The sequence below is a fragment of the Theropithecus gelada genome, chromosome 7b (genome assembly GCF_003255815.1).
Source record: "Theropithecus gelada isolate Dixy chromosome 7b, Tgel_1.0, whole genome shotgun sequence".
Taxonomy (NCBI): domain Eukaryota; kingdom Metazoa; phylum Chordata; class Mammalia; order Primates; family Cercopithecidae; genus Theropithecus; species Theropithecus gelada.
The window spans coordinates 90,249,036-90,266,483 of NC_037675.1; the positions used below are offsets into that span (position 1 = coordinate 90,249,036).

General features: G+C 36.0%; 1 protein-coding gene across 9 annotated transcripts in view; it reads left to right on the forward strand.

The window, feature by feature from the left end:
• TTC8 (tetratricopeptide repeat domain 8) overlaps nucleotides 1-17,448 on the forward strand; it is a 54,949-nt gene that overhangs the window by 17,997 nt on the left and 19,504 nt on the right. For 6 of the 9 annotated variants that reach the window (XM_025392496.1, XM_025392500.1, XM_025392497.1 and 3 more), the window contains 3 exons: nucleotides 2,236-2,280; nucleotides 11,361-11,446; nucleotides 15,522-15,609. In XM_025392496.1, the coding sequence (XP_025248281.1) occupies nucleotides 2,236-2,280; nucleotides 11,361-11,446; nucleotides 15,522-15,609 (219 nt within the window). Of the gene's footprint in view, nucleotides 1-2,235; nucleotides 2,281-5,032; nucleotides 5,111-11,360; nucleotides 11,447-15,521; nucleotides 15,610-17,448 lie in introns of all 9 variants that reach the window. The other 3 variants (XM_025392495.1, XM_025392494.1, XM_025392503.1) reach the window with 2 other exon arrangements.

Below are 17,448 nucleotides of genomic sequence, written 5' to 3' on the forward strand. Positions count from 1 at the left end.
AGAAAATGAATAAAAACTTGTGAAGGAAAGGCCGTCTTTATTGAAGTGGAAATGTTTAATATGTAAAATTACTCTTAGTCTTTGAGTTAATTGAGTTAAGAAAAGTCAGTCAGAAATAAAGTACATATACCATTGTTATAGGAAACTCTTTTCCCTTGATAAAGAGTAGTAATTTATAACAAAGAAAGCAGTTATGCAGCATCATCTTTGTAGAATGAAGCTTAAGAAGTCATCTGTATATGTACGTAGTTTTTTCTTTTTTAGCTTGGACTATTCTCAGAGAAATAATTTTCTATCCTTGTAGCTTTTTAGGACTGTCAAAAAATGATAAAAATTATGTACTCTTAATTAGTAATTTATCAGGCATCTCAATAAGGATTACTCAAACCACATAGCGGCATGTCAACTACATTAGTAATTATTACTACTCAAAGATTAAGTGCTCCTTCAAATTAAAGAGAAAATGAGAGGCAGAGGGAGAGGGAGAAAGGGAAAGAGAAGGAGAGGAAGAAAAAGAGAAAGAGAAAAATAAAGGAAGGTGTCCATGACCTTTTCAGTATATAAACCTTGAGGGTGAGCTTGCAATAATTCAGAGACAGGAGCACTTATCTTCCGGAAACTGGTTTAAGCCTAGCTCAGGTTTTTAGCTGAAATCTCTGAGCATAAGTGCTGAGGTCATTCCTAATCTCAGTTCTAATGGTGTTTAACATACGTGTTTACTAAATACCAAACACTAGAGAAAATTAAAATGGACACTAGCTGTACAGACTTAAGTTTAAGTCTGAAAAAAAGATGCCATTTGGTAGACAGGGAATTAGCCTATAATAATGCTGCTGATTTTTTTTCTTAAATTCTTGTTTGGCAGCAATCCAGTTGACTTCATTTAGTAAAATTGTAAAGCTATCCTTACTTCCCTTTCTTTTATGAGAGTGGAGTATTGAAAGCAACTCACATGGAATATCTGGTTCCCGACCATTTAAGGCCACTTACTTGAAGGGACTGTCTGCCTGGTTGATACCATTGCTATATTTTGACCAGAGAGTCTGTCAATGGAAGCATTTTTCTCAATTAAATTAAGATGCATCCAGGACAGACCTGGTCTGTTACTAGATTTAGCCTGAACTAGATTTTGTGCTTTTTTAGTATGTCGTAGAAATAATGCCAGGTTTTCCTGTCTTTGGCCCTGAGCTTGCCTTGACCCACCAGGACTCATTTTTAATATAGGCATATTGCTTGGGGTGTCTAGGGTGACCCTATGACACTGTCTTTGATGCTATAACATCCTTTTCATGGCAGTGGTAGCACCAACTGCATTCTTAACTTTTCTTTCTTTATAACAGAAAAAATGGAGGGATTGTTATAGGTTTTTTTTTTTTTTTTAAAGAAAGGCCTTGTCTTCATTTTTTAAAAAAATTGGTTGCCTCCAAGTCTTCTTTGTTAGTAACCTTGATATCTTCTAGGGATGTTAGCCTCTTTGCAAGTGGTATTATGGAAAGTGGTATGATGGTATTATGGAAAAAGGTAATGCCAATAAGAGTAAATGCTTATTTGTTTAGAGGAGTTGAGTGAAATATTGGAAATAAGTGTTCTTAGCCCTGGCTGTCCATGCGAGTTATCTGAGGGCTTTAAAACATATAAGATCAGGCCTTTGCCATCCCCCCAACTTTGATTTAATTTAAGTGGTCTGATCTGCGACCCACCACCAGGTGTTCCCAATGTCCAGCTTGGCCGAGTAGCATCCTGCTAAAGAAACCTGAATATTCTGAATCATAGAGTTACTATAAATACCATCTAAGGAGAAATAGCTTTAAAAATTAAGCAAAAAACACCTCGCTTTACTCTTGTACTCTACTTTGTTTCAGTAGAAACTTCCAGTTTTTTTATGTCTAAATTGTCCTTATTAATATCATAATCACTGAATAATATATGTAGAGAGTGTAAAGAATTGTCTCCATCTGTTTTACGACAATCCTGAAGTTGGTCTTTAAGAAATAAACTTTTCATTTGTCTTTCTAATAAAATATACAATATGAAAAAAATGTTTAATTCTTTGAGCATTCTAGTTTGTAGTCTGTTAAAACCAGAATCAGTTGTAAATAGTAGTATTTTAAAATGAATGATTGTAACAAAAGATGGATAGGCCCTTTTATCTATAAATCCAAGGCTTTACAGTGCTTTTGTTAACATAAAATTTAAAAAACATCCAATGTATTTTTGACACTTTTTTCTTCACAGGCTTTGTTTGAGTATATCTTTCATCATGAAAATGATGTTAAGACTGTAAGTTTTGAATTCATGCTATTTTCTTTTGAAATTTTTCTGACTTTGTAAGTCTAAATTCTGAAGTATTCTATTTCTGACCTTATAAACAGATGAAATGATTAAAGATTGGAGAATTATTAATACTTTAAAATCCACCCTCCGTTTCAGTGGGAAAATGTGTATAAATACACAAGCGATAAGAACTATGCCTAGTTCATAGAGTATGTAGATCTCCAATAAATGGGAAGATACAGATAATTGAGAATACTGCATGACGTGCTTGTGTTAAAGTTATAGTTTTTATGCTAATGGTATTGTTGATCCATTTATTTCCTTAATCCATATAGTATATTCTAGGTTTACTAATGCACGTATTTCTGTTATTTTTGTGGTGTGTCCTTTTCCCCTGTCTTTAACATTTTGTGATCAAAGATTTCAAACATACAAAAGTAGAGGGAATCATCTTCATGGCCTCTTAACAGAGAATTTTAAAGTCATATGCGTATGACTTCTCAAATTGTTTTGATTTTTGCATGCTTATATGCAAATGAACACAAGCGGAACAACTTTGGTCAAATGTAGTTCATTCTACAGTGTCTGATTGCATGTTTTCTCATTTTCCTATTAGTTCCAGGAAAAAGGCTTTATATCCATATATTAAGCATTTAGGAAAATAAAAATGTTTTCCTTAATTGTGTTTTCTTTTTTTCTTCTTCTTTTTATTTTGAGACAGAGTCTCACTCTGTCACCCAGGCTGGAATGCAGTGGCATTATCATGGGTCACTGCAGCCTTGACTTCCCAGGCTCAGGCGATCCTCCCGTCTCAGCCTCCCAAGTAACTTTGACCACAGGCATGTGACACCATGCCTAGCTAAAAAAAAAAAAAAAAAAAAAAAATTATCTATAGAGACATGCTCTCCCTATGTTGCCCAGGCTGGTCTTGAATTCCTGGCCTTAAGTGATCCTCCTGCCTCAACCTCCCAAAGTGCTGGGATTTCAGGTATGAGCCACCATAGCCATCCCTTAATTGTGTTTTTTATGTGTCAACCACTAGCTATACACTAGGAGACCTAACAAAAAATATGATACTTTTCCCTGCCTCTACAAGCCATGTAATCTAGCTGAAGAAATAAAATGGACATAAATGAAATAATTAAAGAGGTAACTGTCAAACTGTGAAGTTGTTACCAAGTAGGAAAAGGAAAAATGCAGAAGGGATGATATTAGTAAAGATCCATAAAATAAGTAGGATGTATGGAAAGGAGGAGAAAGAAATGTAAAGAAAGGGCAAAAATAAGAATAAGATATGGAATGATCAATAAATAGGCCTTATCCTAAAAAATAGGAGTTCCACAGAGACATTTTAAAGAAGGAAGTGACAGAACTTGATGATAGATTTGATACGGGGAACAAAGGAAAGACAGACAGGTCAAATCTGCCTCCTAAAGATGCTGTGAGAAGAGTGACAGTTTTATTAGCAGAAATGGGATAATTAGGGAAGGAAGTCAGTTTGTGAAGAAGCTGACTAAGTGACTTGAAGGCATTTTGAGTTTGAAATGACAAAAGACTATCTAAGTGGAGATACCATTGCATGTGTTGGGAGATGTGACATTGAAATCTAGGGGACAGCCTGGGCCACATATACAGAATGCGGTGTTCATAGATGTGGTTATATAGGGAAAAAAAAATATGAAGGTTGGGACAACTGAGAAACCATGCACATTTCTGGAAACGAAAGTCAGCCATCTTAACTTCATAAAAAGCTGGTGAGAGGCTTTCAGCATGATGATATATAAAATTATGTGGTCAAACTGTAATTAAAAAGCATTAGAATGCTATTCCATTTCACAAACTAGTAAATCTCGAATGACTAAAGTATCGTAAAGTGATACTCTTATATTTGGAAGATTAATGCATATCAGGGGAATCTATTCTTTCATCCAATATATGTTTGAACCACAGTTCCAGCCCTGAGATCACACAGTGAAACAAGCAGACAAAGTCTGTGCTCTTTTAGAGATAATATTCTGGTTGGGCAAGGAATAGAAACAAATAAACTTTAAAATGTATGAAGTCTCATGGGCTAATGAGTACTGTAACAACAAAGAAGCAGGAAAACAGGTAAGGGAATAAATAATGACATCGGGGAGGATGCTATTTTGGATGGAGTGGGGAGTGGTTATTGAAGTCACTCTGAACAGAAAACATGTGGCTCAGTGGCTGAATTCCAGCACTTTGGGAGGCCGAGGCAGGTGTATCACGTGAGCCCAGGAGTTCGAGACCAGCCTAGGCAACGTGGTGAAACCCTGTCTCTACAAAAAATACAAAAGTTAGCCAGGCGTGGTGGCACGTGCTTGTGGTCCCAGCTACTCTAGAGGGGTAGAGCTGTAGTCCTGGCTACTCTGGGAGGATCACCTGAACCCAGGGAGGTCGAGGCTGCAGTGAGCCATGATCATGCCACTGCACTGCAGCTTAGGTGACAGAGTGAGACTCTGTGTCAAAAATAAAAAGAAAGAAAAGAAAACATTTCAACAGACACCTCAATGAAGGGGGACAGGAACCACATCATTATGTGTAGGAAGGGCATTTTCAAAGAGCTTTAATGTAAAGGCCCTGAGTAGAAGCATGCTTGGGTTGCCTGAGGAACAGCAAGAAGGCCAGTGTGGCTGAGTAAGGCCTGTGAGGAGGAAGAGTTGTTGGTGATGAGTTCAGAAGCTAGACAGATCATAAGCCATTTGTAGGTCATGGCAACAGTGTTTTTCATTGATAGATTCATCTTGAGGATGTAGTTCTACATCTTGGAATTTACCCATTCTTATTGAGGAATAAAAATCACATTGAAAAAAATGTAAGATTTATTCCCTGCACTACTACACTTATGTTCTAAAGATTCTAAGGATTAGCAGACTTTAATTTTTACATATTATGTTAGTATCCTAGTTCTTCATGCATATGGACTTAACAAAATTTGATTTTAGATAGAGTAGTAACATTTAAACTTTTTATTTTAAGCAGCAAAATCCTTTTCTTCAAGTGAAATCTTATCTAGACCCTAATATGTAAAACAGACAAAAGTCGAGCTACTTGAATTATAGCAGGGCTAGCAAACTTAGAACATATCCATCAGCCCTCCTCCTTGCTCCTCCCACCCCATGATCTTCTACCTCTCAAATATTAGGGCTCTTGGGTAATTCCTATATTAGGCTCTGTTTCTAAATTACCTGGGGAATTATTAAATAAGGACTTCTGGATCTGTGCTAGACTTCCTGAGTCAGAATCCTCAAGGGTACATCTGGCGAATCTGTTGTTAATAAAAGCTCTGCAGGCAATGCCAATTTTCAGGCAGGATTGGAAAATACTGCTGTAGAATATAGTAGTTTAAAAACCAATGATTAATAGAAGGGTGTAATGCCAGGTGTTCCCGTGTAGTAAAATAGACCTGGGGAATACTAGCAGAACTCAAAAACCAGAGCTCCCTATAGCAAACAAAATAAGAGGAGGTGTGTTACCTGTCTCAATGAAAGAAATCAGCAAATGAAGAGAAAAGAGACAACAAACATGACTCAAATATATCTCATTAACACGGAGGTGATAGTAAAAACTATTGAGAACTGGAGTCCCCATTTATAAATTATATATTTTTATTCTTGGTAACAGTGACTCTCTTAAAACACCAAAATCAAGCAAAATTGTTGAACAAAATTGTTGACTCTTTTTGAAATCCATCTTTATAATTCGTTAAATGGCACTCGAGAAAATTTGGGGACTTTGTTTTAGATATTTATTCAATGAAGAATTTAAAAAATTTAAACTAGCAAACAATAGAATATTTCATAAATTTGGTTGGATTTGTGAAACAATCACAAAGGAAAAAGACTCACTGATGCGTATGTGTAATCCCTATCTAGTGGACAGAAACAAAATCAGAAGTAAAAGGGCAATAGAAGGGGGAATTACATACATGAAGCATGATTTTGAAATATTGGTATTTATCATGTATAAAAAAAGCTGATCTTGGCTGGGTGCAGTGGTTCCCACCTGTAATCCCAACACTACGGGAGGCTGAGGTGGGTGGATCACCTGAGGTCAGGAGTTTGAGACAAGCCTGGCCAGCGTGGTGAAACTCTGTCTCTACTAAAAATACAAAAATTAGCCGGGCGCGGTGGCGGGCACCTGTAATCCCAGCTACTCAGGAGGCTGAGGCAGGAGAATCGCTTGAACCCGGGAGGCGGAGTTTGCAATGAGCCCAGATCACGCCATTGCACTTCAGCCTGGGCGACAAGAGTGAAACTCCATCTCAAAAAAAAAAAAAAAAGCTTGATCTTAATTTTTGAAAAATTTTTATGAAAATAGAAATGACCCAAAACCAGACAACTTACATTAGAAAAAATGCTGGTAAATAAGCACATTAGAGGTGTACTTTCTTAATAACAACAAAAATGTAAAATAAAGAGGCTTTGGCCTTTGAGTTTTATATTTATGAAATTAGAAAAAAAATCCTGGGGGAGAGTACATTAGATAGCCATAAAGATATTTCCTCAATTTGTTTCTATAATTTCACTTCTCAGGAGATTGCAGGAAAAAGTAAAGTGCTGTATTTGCAATGGTGTTCATTGCAGCTTTAGGTATAGTGGCAAAACTGCTGGGAAAACAACCTAAATGTTTAATAATAGGGAATGAGTTCGGTAAATTATAATAAATAGCATAATGGAATCTTATGTAGCCATTAAAAACCATGATTATAAACACTAGGCAGAAACATGAAAAGTGTTTATTTTATAATGTTAAGCCAAAAGTATGCCATTTAGTATGTTAAACAGAAGTATAACTCTAAAAATATTTTGTATTTATGACAGATACTAGAAGGTATTACTTAAACATTAAAATGGTAGTATTTTGAGGTTAAGATGCATTCATTCCACAAATATTTGTTGAACGCCTATGTTGTACCTCATGGTACTAATGGAGATTAAGTCTAATTTTACCTTTGTTTTAAAGTTTTTCAACAGTAATGTTATAGTAACTTTACATTTATAAAATGAATTATAAATTAGGGGCAATAATATGTTAAAATGCTTCCGATTTGTACTCTGCTTGTGATTTTCATCTGCTTACCCCCCATATACATACATTTTTGTAGAACATAAAATGGAGCAATTTGTTTTGTTATTATTTGGTGAAAAACACAAATTGTTCCTTTGTTTTCCATTTTATTTACTAATTCATATATTGATATATGCATTGATTATTCTTTAAACAATAATGATTGGGTTGTGTATATCAGTACTTTGATGGGTGCTAGCGGTGCTGAGTCGGACAGATGTCTTGTTCCATTTCTCACTCTGGTATGGTCTTGCCACATTATAGTGCTGTTGTGGATCAGGTTGTTCCATTAAAATGTCATTCTTGCTTTTACCAGAAATGTTATCTTCTGAATGGAAGAAGGATTTAGATAATGAGTATAAAGCATGTATTTTTATATCTTACATATAATTTGTAACTTTAGCTGGAAAAAGAAAAAAGGAATTCTGTTTTTTTAACATGTTAAGAAATCAGAGGTGTTTTTATATTTAGATTCCTTGGGTGGCCTCCAAATTTCTCTTTAAAGAAAGTATTTCACACAAATACAGAGACTACTATAGACCAATATAAGAAATACCTTGAAATGGTGTTTAAATATTAAGAAAGTATAAAACTGATTCTCCATGGAAAACAATTTTTCTGTCTTTGAGCTTTTAGTGCGTTTCTTATGTTGTGGGGGTGGGCAGTATCAACAAAACTCAAGTGGCACGTGGGCTGGTGATTCCGTGTTTATCTACAGACAAATAGGAAGAATACTGTAGAGGTAGAGAACGCCACGAAGTGGTATTTACATTTTAAGGAAAAGTAAAGTTATCTATGGAAAACTGTTTTTGCCTTTGAGTATTTAATAACTCCCTTTCCCCACCTTTCCCTTTTTGGACAATATTGTTGGTATTGACAAAACTAAAATGGCATGTGAGTCGGTTATTCTGCAATCTTTGTTTCCACATGCTCTTTAATTTCATCATCTTGAAGTTGTTACAACTACAACATAGTGAAAGGATGACTTTTTAAAAACTTAGATCTGCCAAAATTCCTTCTACTTTTGGACGTTTATAAACTTATTGCTTTAAAAAATGACATTCTGAGCTTTTATTAATATCTAGATATTGGTTTTACTAAATCATCTAAAGATCATTAAATTTAAGTCTTATAGTTATTTATTTTAAAAATTTGGGAATGGTTATAGAAATATAGATCTTCTGTCACCACTTAAAAATTTTAAGGTTAATAGCTTTTAATTATGAATCTTATTACTATGACAGTTTTGTTTGGTTCTTAAGGTATTGTCAACAGAAGTCAGAAACAAAGATTATAATTAATTCAGTCAACAGATAGTTCTTGAATACCTCTTCTGTGCACAGCAATATTCCAGAACAACAGCAGAGATGTAAAAGAGGAGTATCTCAGGGAGCTTGTCAGCCACTTAAAATTGTCCCAAATGGGCCAGGAATGGTGGCTCACACCTGTAAGCCCAGCACTTTGGGAGGCTGAGGCAGGTGGATCAACTTGAGGCCAAGAGTTCGAGACTAGCCTGGCCGACGTGGGGTGAAACCGTGTCTCTACTAAAAACATAAAAAATTAGCTGGGCGTGGTGGCACATACCTGTAATCCCAGCTATTCAAGAGGCTGAGGCATGAAAATTGCTTGAGCCTGGGAGCTGGAGGTGTTGAGATTGTGCCACTGCACTCCATCCAGCTTGAGCAACATAGCAAGACTGTATCAAAAAAAGAAAGGAAAGAAATTGTCACAAATGTTTTTCTTTAGTGCAGTGAGGACAGAAAAACCAAATTCTGCCAAAATATTTAGCAGTTTATTCTGAGTCAGTATGAGTGACCTCGGTCTGGGGATACATAGTCTCAAAAGGTCCGGAGAAAATGTGCCCAAGGCAATTGGGTTACAGTTTGGCTTTATACATTTCAGGAAAGTATGGGAATTGCAGGTAAAATCATAAATCAATAAATGGAAGGTATACATTGATTGGGCCTGAAAATTCTGTACATCTCGAAGCCATGGCTTACATGTCATTGGTGGGTTTTAGGGATTCTTTAGGTGGCAATTAGGTAATCTTTGTCACTTGAAGTCAGTATATAGGGATGTTTAAGATCGGGGGTGTCTGCCATCTCTCATGTGATGCTGTACTACAGTCAGATTGGAAAGTAGGCCGCATTATACCAGGTTAGTTTAAAAAAATTGTTTAATGAGATTTTATGGTTTGTAGGGTGTGACTCCCCAAGCCTCCTTGGAAAGGATTTGGGGCAAGAGAAAAAAAGGTCAGAGTTCTGTCCTTAGCAGCCTGAGTCTTCATCATTATAATTTCTTTTTGCCATTTTTATTCTGTATCAATAATTTATATTAATATCCTTAACTGGATTAGTACAAACATATGGGTTCTCCATAGGATGACTTGTTTTAGAACCAACTATGCAGGCAAAACCAGCAGCCTGTAAGAAGCACTAAATCTAACCTTGGGAATTTAGAATACATAAAAAATTTTTGCATGACATCTTTTTCTAAAAAATAGAAGGTCTGTTTATACTAAGCATGAGAATGACTATGATCTATTTACTGGAAAAGGTCTTTATAAAGATCAAGTTAAAATGTTTAGATATTTACCATGTATGCCTGAATTGAGCTGGCTGAAAATATGTTTTTCTAGTATATCTGAAAATAATGCTAATTGAAGTTATACTTTTCTCCTCATTTTTTTGGTTTCATTTTTATTTCTGGCTGGGGTCAGGGTGGTGGGGGAGAATAATAAGCATATGAAAGTAGTGTGTGGCTTGTTTTTAATTTTCATAGCTTTCAAGTAGAGATGCTGATTTTTCAAGTCCATTAGAGGCTCAGCATGGTGTCACCATTTGTTTATAAGTAGTTTGCATATTTAGAGATCTCCCCTGGAGAAAGAGAAGATGGGGAACACAAGGAAAAATAATTAATTATACAGTAAGAGATTTAAGGAACTCTTCTCACATTCATTTCAGAAAAGAGTTGATATTAAGAAGTGGACAGTAATCTGGATGTGTTTTGAGATAATAGAACTGAAAATCTAAGAGTTACTTTAACTGAGCTCTTGGATATCATGATTATATTAACACTAGCTAAAGAATAAAAAATTTTCAGCCTTGAGAGAAAAATAGTATTATAAAAAATCAGAATTCTCTCTTAACTAGTAGCCCCAGCTTCTATTAATCCCATCTTTATCTGAGCTTCAAATTTCTGCAAAGACTGATTTGCTTTCCCTTTGTCAAAAATGGTTTCTACTTCCTCTGTATAAAATTCTAATTCTTACTTAGTCACCTCTTGTCTAATCTTGAATAAACAATAGAGGGAACAAATTTGAGAGTATTAAAGATATGGGATAAACAAATGTAAAATAGGAAAGCAATTGAAGAGAAGATCTTCTTCAGTTTTCAGCAAAGGGGAGTCTGCTGCTTAGAATTGACTGGGACGTAAGGTGGTGTCAGAAGAGTGGAATGATAGTTGTTGAAGACAGCAGTCATCCAAATACTTAAGTTCCTCTCACTCTTCTTCATGATCCCATTTTCCACATCTTTTCTCTACCTGCTTTCTTAATCTTTCTTTCTTTTTCTACATCTCTCTTGAAAGTGGACACTGCCCCTGGATCTGGCTTACACACCAAAGACTTGACTGCCACGGAGTTTGGAGGCATTTTGAATCATTATACAATAGATAAGTCAGGAGGAGTGGGTAAAAACTTAGGCATTTTTTAATATCAGTTTTGTGTCTTGTATATTAAAATTATATTCAAATATATTGTACATCTGCTTCCCTTTGATGAGTGTTTTTATCTCATCTGCTATTAGCCCTCTGGTCTGGAACTGATTAGCGAAAATTGGTGGGGCCATCTGGAAACATGAGCAACTTGAGTTTCTGTCTGATTTCTAATGCACGTTTTGACTGGTGCTAATTATATGGTCTATTTCATTATTTATTTTCCTGACTGCTTATTGTTAGAAAAGAAAATACTAATCTAAAATGAATTGTTTTCAAAGGCTTTGGATCTGGCTGCCCTCTCCACAGAGCATTCTCAGTACAAGGACTGGTGGTGGAAGGTACAGATTGGAAAATGTTACTACAGGTAAATTTCATTATTTTTGAAGGGCCTAGAAGTGGCCATGTATTTTAGGGTCTCAAATCTGATACTTTTTTGGAGGGTAGTTTTTCCCATGAAGAAACGAGAACTGGGTCTTTGGCTTACTTGATAAAGCGTTTACTTAACAATCACAGGGTAGCAATAAGAATTGATACCTTTAGAATAATAAAACTTTTGAGCTGAGAGAGGGAAGCTTTGAGACCATCAGGCCCAACTCCCCTTTTCACATGAGGAAGCTGAGGCCAAGAGAGTGGTTGTGATTTGCATCAGGAGCTAGTGAGTAACAGACCAGGGACTAGAACCAAGTCTGCTGATTTCTACTTCTGTTCTCTTGGTAATCAAATCTTTTATTTACACCCATGCCTCACATCTGTAAAACACTTCACAGTTAAGAGATACTTTGTTCCTACATTGTACCATTTCACTTAAGTCTCACAGCACCTTGGAGGTAGTGGCTATTGTTAGTCCTTTCTTCAGATGAGAAAAATTGAGCCTCAGGAAGATAGAGTGATTTGTCCAAATTCACGTAAACAGTAAGTGGCAGAACAAGAACTTGAGCTCACTTTCTGATGCCAATTATCTTGCTGTTTCCACAATTCCATATTGTTTCTCTAGGACCTTAATATTCTTATATTCTCTTAATGTTTAAATGTATTTTAAAGCAAATTAACTGAAAGATCAGAAGAATCATAATGAATTTTATGAATATTTATAGAGCAACTAGTAAATAAGATCTGAAACTTGTTGCTGATATTGAAATGCATATAGAACATTTGGAAAAATAGAAACAAATGAACAATTCTATTTTATAAATATAAATATCTTTTATTATTAAAATAGGGTAGACTTCAGTTACTATGAACACACTTCAATATTTATAAGCTTCAGTTTTCATTCAAGTACTGTGAGAAAAAAGACTATAAATGGGATAAAAAGCATGTTTATTGTTCTGCCATTGAAATTAAGACTACTTTCCATTTAGATATTTCACATAGAACTCTAAAGTGTTTTTTCCTGCTGCTAGATGGAAAAAGTGTTTCCTGCTAAAAGGTAATTTTAGACCATTATATCATTAAACTCTTATGAATGTAATTCCTGGAGACAATCTTGAAATCTTGAGCTGCCAAGCAAAACCTTCAGAAATGCTTGATAATTAAAGGAAAGCAAAACTCTGATTGCTTTTGCCATCCATAAATGATGGCATTTAAATAAATATACCTTGTCATATTAAATTATCCTTCTTTTCTGTTCTTTAATACCTGCCCATCTTTATGACATATTCAGTATTCTTTCATTTACACATTCATTCACTCAGTAACATATTTAATGGGCAGCTACTCTGCCAGGAACTGGGAGTACAAAGATTAGATTGTCCCTTCTTTCAAATGGTTTACAACAGAATGGAAGAGAGGCCAGTAAATAATTACAGGTTAAGTATTTCTTATCTGAAATGCTTGGGAACAGAAGTGTTTCAGATTTTGTGTTTTTTCAGATTTTGGAATATTTGAATATATATATAATGAGATATCTTGGGGATGGGACCAGGTTTAAAGATGAAATTCACGTATGTTTCATGTAAACCTTATACACATAGGCTGAAGGTAATTTTATGTAATATTTTATTTTATTTTATTTTTTAGAGATGGGGTCTTGTTCTTTCACCCAGGCCGGAGTGTAGTTGTGTGATTATGGCTAACTGCAGCCTCAATCTCCTAGGCTTAAGCCATCCTTCTGCCTCAGTCTCCCAAGTAGCTGGGATTACAGGCACATGCCACCATGCCCAGCTAATTTTTTAAAACTTTCTTTTTTTTATAGAGACAGGTTCTTGCTATGTTGCCCAAGGTGGTCTTGAACCCCGGGCCTCACACCATCCTCCCGCCTTGGCATCCTAAGGTGCTGGGATTATAGGCATGAGCCACTGCATCCAGCCGTACTCCCATTATTATATCCTTTTCAATGAAACCAAATTCAGCATTCCCTAACCTGCTGTGTACTTTACTGCCTATGTACTTATGTTCATGGTTTAATTTTATTTTGGAAATGTCCCTCTTCCCTGCACATCTAGCTGTTGAAATCTTGCCTATTTACTATCTCCCTGAACCTCCTCTGTGCTCTCAAAGCACTTTTTTTCCTGATTGACCATAATATGATTAAATTTATTTGTGAACATGTTTTGTTTCATTCTTTGATTATCATTGCTTTAAGGACATGGTTGTTACCTTCTTCATTTTTCATCTCCTTACCATCATGAAATAAGCATACAGTTGACACTTTACAATTTTGTTAAATTTAAGTTGGAGAGAAAAAGTTGGCAGCTGGACTCTGACTCTTTGATATTGGCTGGTGTTTATGAACTTGACTGATGTTTTTTGCCTTGACTTTCTTTGAACATGGCATGCTCCATTTTCTTTGCACAAGAATTCATGTGGTAGATTGCTTTTTGATAGTATTAGATGAAGTTATCTCTTAAGGCTGTAGTAATAAAAAACATGGTTCTTTGACTTTCATGTAGCTCAATATCTCTGATTATATTTTTATTTTTTAAATTTATCTTTCTATCTCCATTGTTTTTAAAATAATCTATTTCTGTTTTCATATTCTTGTTTTATATGTATCTTTTTATTGTAATCCCTTTTAAATGATTTTTGGAAAGAAACAAGTTAGATAAAAATACACAGACTCTCATGGATACTTTAAATTAATGGAATTTAGTGACTGTATTTCAGTCACGTGTTTAAGACTTGCATGCACGGCCAGGCACGGTGGCTCATGCCTGTAATACCAGCACTTTGGGAGGCCAAGGTTGGAGGATAGCTTGAGCCCAGGAGTTTGCAGGCAGCCTTGGCAACAAGGTGAGACCCTGTCTTTACGAAAACAAAATACAGAAGTTAGCCAGGCCTAGTGGTACATGTCAGTAATCCCAGCTACTTGGGAGGCTGAGGCAGAGGATTGCTTGAGCCCCAGAGGGCAAGGCTGCAGTGTGCTGTGATCCCACCATTGCCCTCCAGCCTGGGCAACAGAGACTATCTCAAAAGAAATAAAAAGATTTTCATGTTCAGTTGATGTTATGTACATAAATATGATAAATATGTTGTTTTTCAGAACTTTAGAGTTCTTTGACCTTTAGCCTTTAACCACTTTCATCCCAAGGCCTCCAGTAGCTATTTGGGCATCAGCCACACCAATGCTTAAGGTTTAAGTTATGAAAAATGATCAAAGCTCTTCTTTCAAGCCTTTAAATGAAAATAGCACAATGGAGCATACTGTCTATCATTTTGATTTTATTTCACAAAATGAAACATTATCGTAGCTGAGTATTCAGATAGCTAAAAATGAGTGATTATGAGTAAGCCTAACAGATCTATTCAGGACATGAATGAATAGACCTGTTGAAAGTTGTGTTTTAATGATTGAATTAGTGGCAACAAATTCTTTCCTGGGTATAAGAGGTAGGCACTACTTACATCAGGACAATCATATTTAGGCAGGGAGCAAATCTCAGATTGATAGACTAGGACAATCAGTATCAGATACCTAATAAGGGAAAACAAGATTTCTAGAATAATAAAATGGTATAACTATATTACCCCAGTGTTAATTATTACTCGGTCAAAATAACTTTTAAAGATAGCTTTTAAAAATGTGCTTTTGTCTCAGAGCAGAAGATGTTTTCAAATAAATGTCATCCTTCAGCTCTTCCAGTAATATGGAGACTCTAAGCATTTATTCAGGTCACTTGCCATATGTCCAGCTGATCATAAGCTCTTTGGGTGGTGAACTGATGTGACCTGGCTTGCTAGCAGCTATTATCTTAGTCCTGCTGTGACTAGGCTTCAGACAGACTCCTTACATACCATTTGGGGGTTAGAAGCCGGTGAATATGGGAGATAGGCAACTTATTGCTAAACTGTAGAAATAAACATGTTAATTTATGTGTATGTGCAACATTACCTTCCTTGGTATGTGCTTCCTCTTATAATTTGTCTCTATTCATCCTCAGGGTGTGATCTAGTGTTTATTTTTAAGTTGAATGTCTAATTCTTAAAATTGCTATTTGTAGGTTGGGAATGTATCGTGAAGCAGAAAAACAGTTTAAATCAGCCCTGAAGCAGCAGGAAATGGTAGATACATTTCTGTACTTGGCAAAAGTAAGTAAATCTTAATTTGAGTGAAATCTGCCTTCTCAGAATAAATGTTTAAATTCTGGCCATTGCATGAGGAGAGTAAACAGCTTCTTCAGGAATATTTGGCAAGTTACTATGTTTAGATTTAACTTGTTTTTCTTTAGAGCAAGGGAAAAAATGAGAACATATGGAGGGTAACTGTCTCATAAGAAATTAATTGTCATAAAAAATAAGAAGACCCATTTGAAGATTGCCCATTAGGACAGGAGAAAATACCATAGGCTCACTACTCGCACAGATAACAGGCCCCAGTGAGACCTTATTTTCTACAGTACATTTGTATCCCACTTGAGCACATAGTAGAGAACAGGGACTGTGTTTACGTAGGTTCCTAGTTACTCGGCTGAGGCATAATAATAAAAATAATACTTCTCCTTTATTGATCACCTACTCAGTGTAAAACATTTTATCATGTTCATTATATATGCAGTTTAATTTAACCCTCACAATAACCCTGCAAAGGTGAGTTTTATCATTTCCTTTGTACTCTTAAGGAAAATTAAATTTAAAGAGGGGTAAGTTTTTCAGGGTCACTTGGTGGTTAGGAGTTAGCATTCGGATCCAGGTCTTTCTGACTCCAGACCTATTCACTGCTGCAGTGCCATCTGCAGCCCTACAGCAGAAATGATAGGGCCACCTAGAATTTTCTTGCATTTTTTTTTTTTTTTTTGAGATGGAGTCTTGCTCTGTTGCCCAGGCTGGAGTACAGTGGCATGATCTCAGCTCACTATAACCTCTGCCTCCTGGATTCCAGTGATTCTCCTGCCTCAACCTCCCAAGTAGCTGGAATTACAGGTGCACGTCACCATGCCCAGCTAATTTTTGTATTTTTAGTAGAGGTGGGGTTTCACCATGCTGGCCAGGCTGGTCTTGAGCTGCCGGCCTCAAGTGATCTGCGTGCCTCGGCCTCTTAAAGTGCTGTGATTACAGGTGGGAGCCACCATGCCTGGCCAGAATTTTCAATAGTGGGGTAAAGTTACCTCTTGACCCTCACTGAGGCTATTTTGAAAGAAAAACACAAGTGGTGGTGATGACATGATTTTGCTTTATCTGTTAGAGTTTCTTAAATTAAAAAATGTGGTAAAGGAGATTCAAAAGAAGATGAGATATAAAAGGAAGTGCTACTAGTTCCTAAATATGGGAATAAAAATTAACATATGAAAAAGAAGCAAAATGAAAGTTATATAAATTTACCGTGCTAGTCTTAGTATGTTTTAATGACTTTCAAAAATGTTTGAAACTATCTGGTATCTAACTTTATCTTCTATATATGATATATTCAACTTAAACAATTTTTTTTTTTTTCTGAGTTAGGGTCTCACTCTGTCACCCAGGCTGGAGTGCAGTGGCATTATCACAACTCACTGCAGCCTTGACGTCCCACGTTCAGGCGATCTTCCCATCTCAGCCTCCTGAGTAGCTGGGACCACAGGTCACTGTGCCTGGATAATTTTTTTTTTATGGTAGAGATGGAATCTTGCTGTGTTGCACAGGCTGGTCTCCAACTCCTGGCCTCAAGCGATCCTCTAGTCTCAGCCTCCCAAAGTGCTGGGATTACAGGTGTAAGCCATCATGCCCAGCCTACACTTAAAGTCTTAAAGAAGTTTCTAGGCATCATAGTAAACTTTTTGGAAAGAACTAGAAATTAAGGCTGAAGTCATACTATTTGACTGTCATCTTAATTGATAATCACTTACTATGTCATTGAAAAAATATGCTTTTTATTTAACTCTTGTTACATACATGACTTCACCTGTTTTTCCATAAATTGATTTGTTTAAATCTATTATTCCCTACACAACT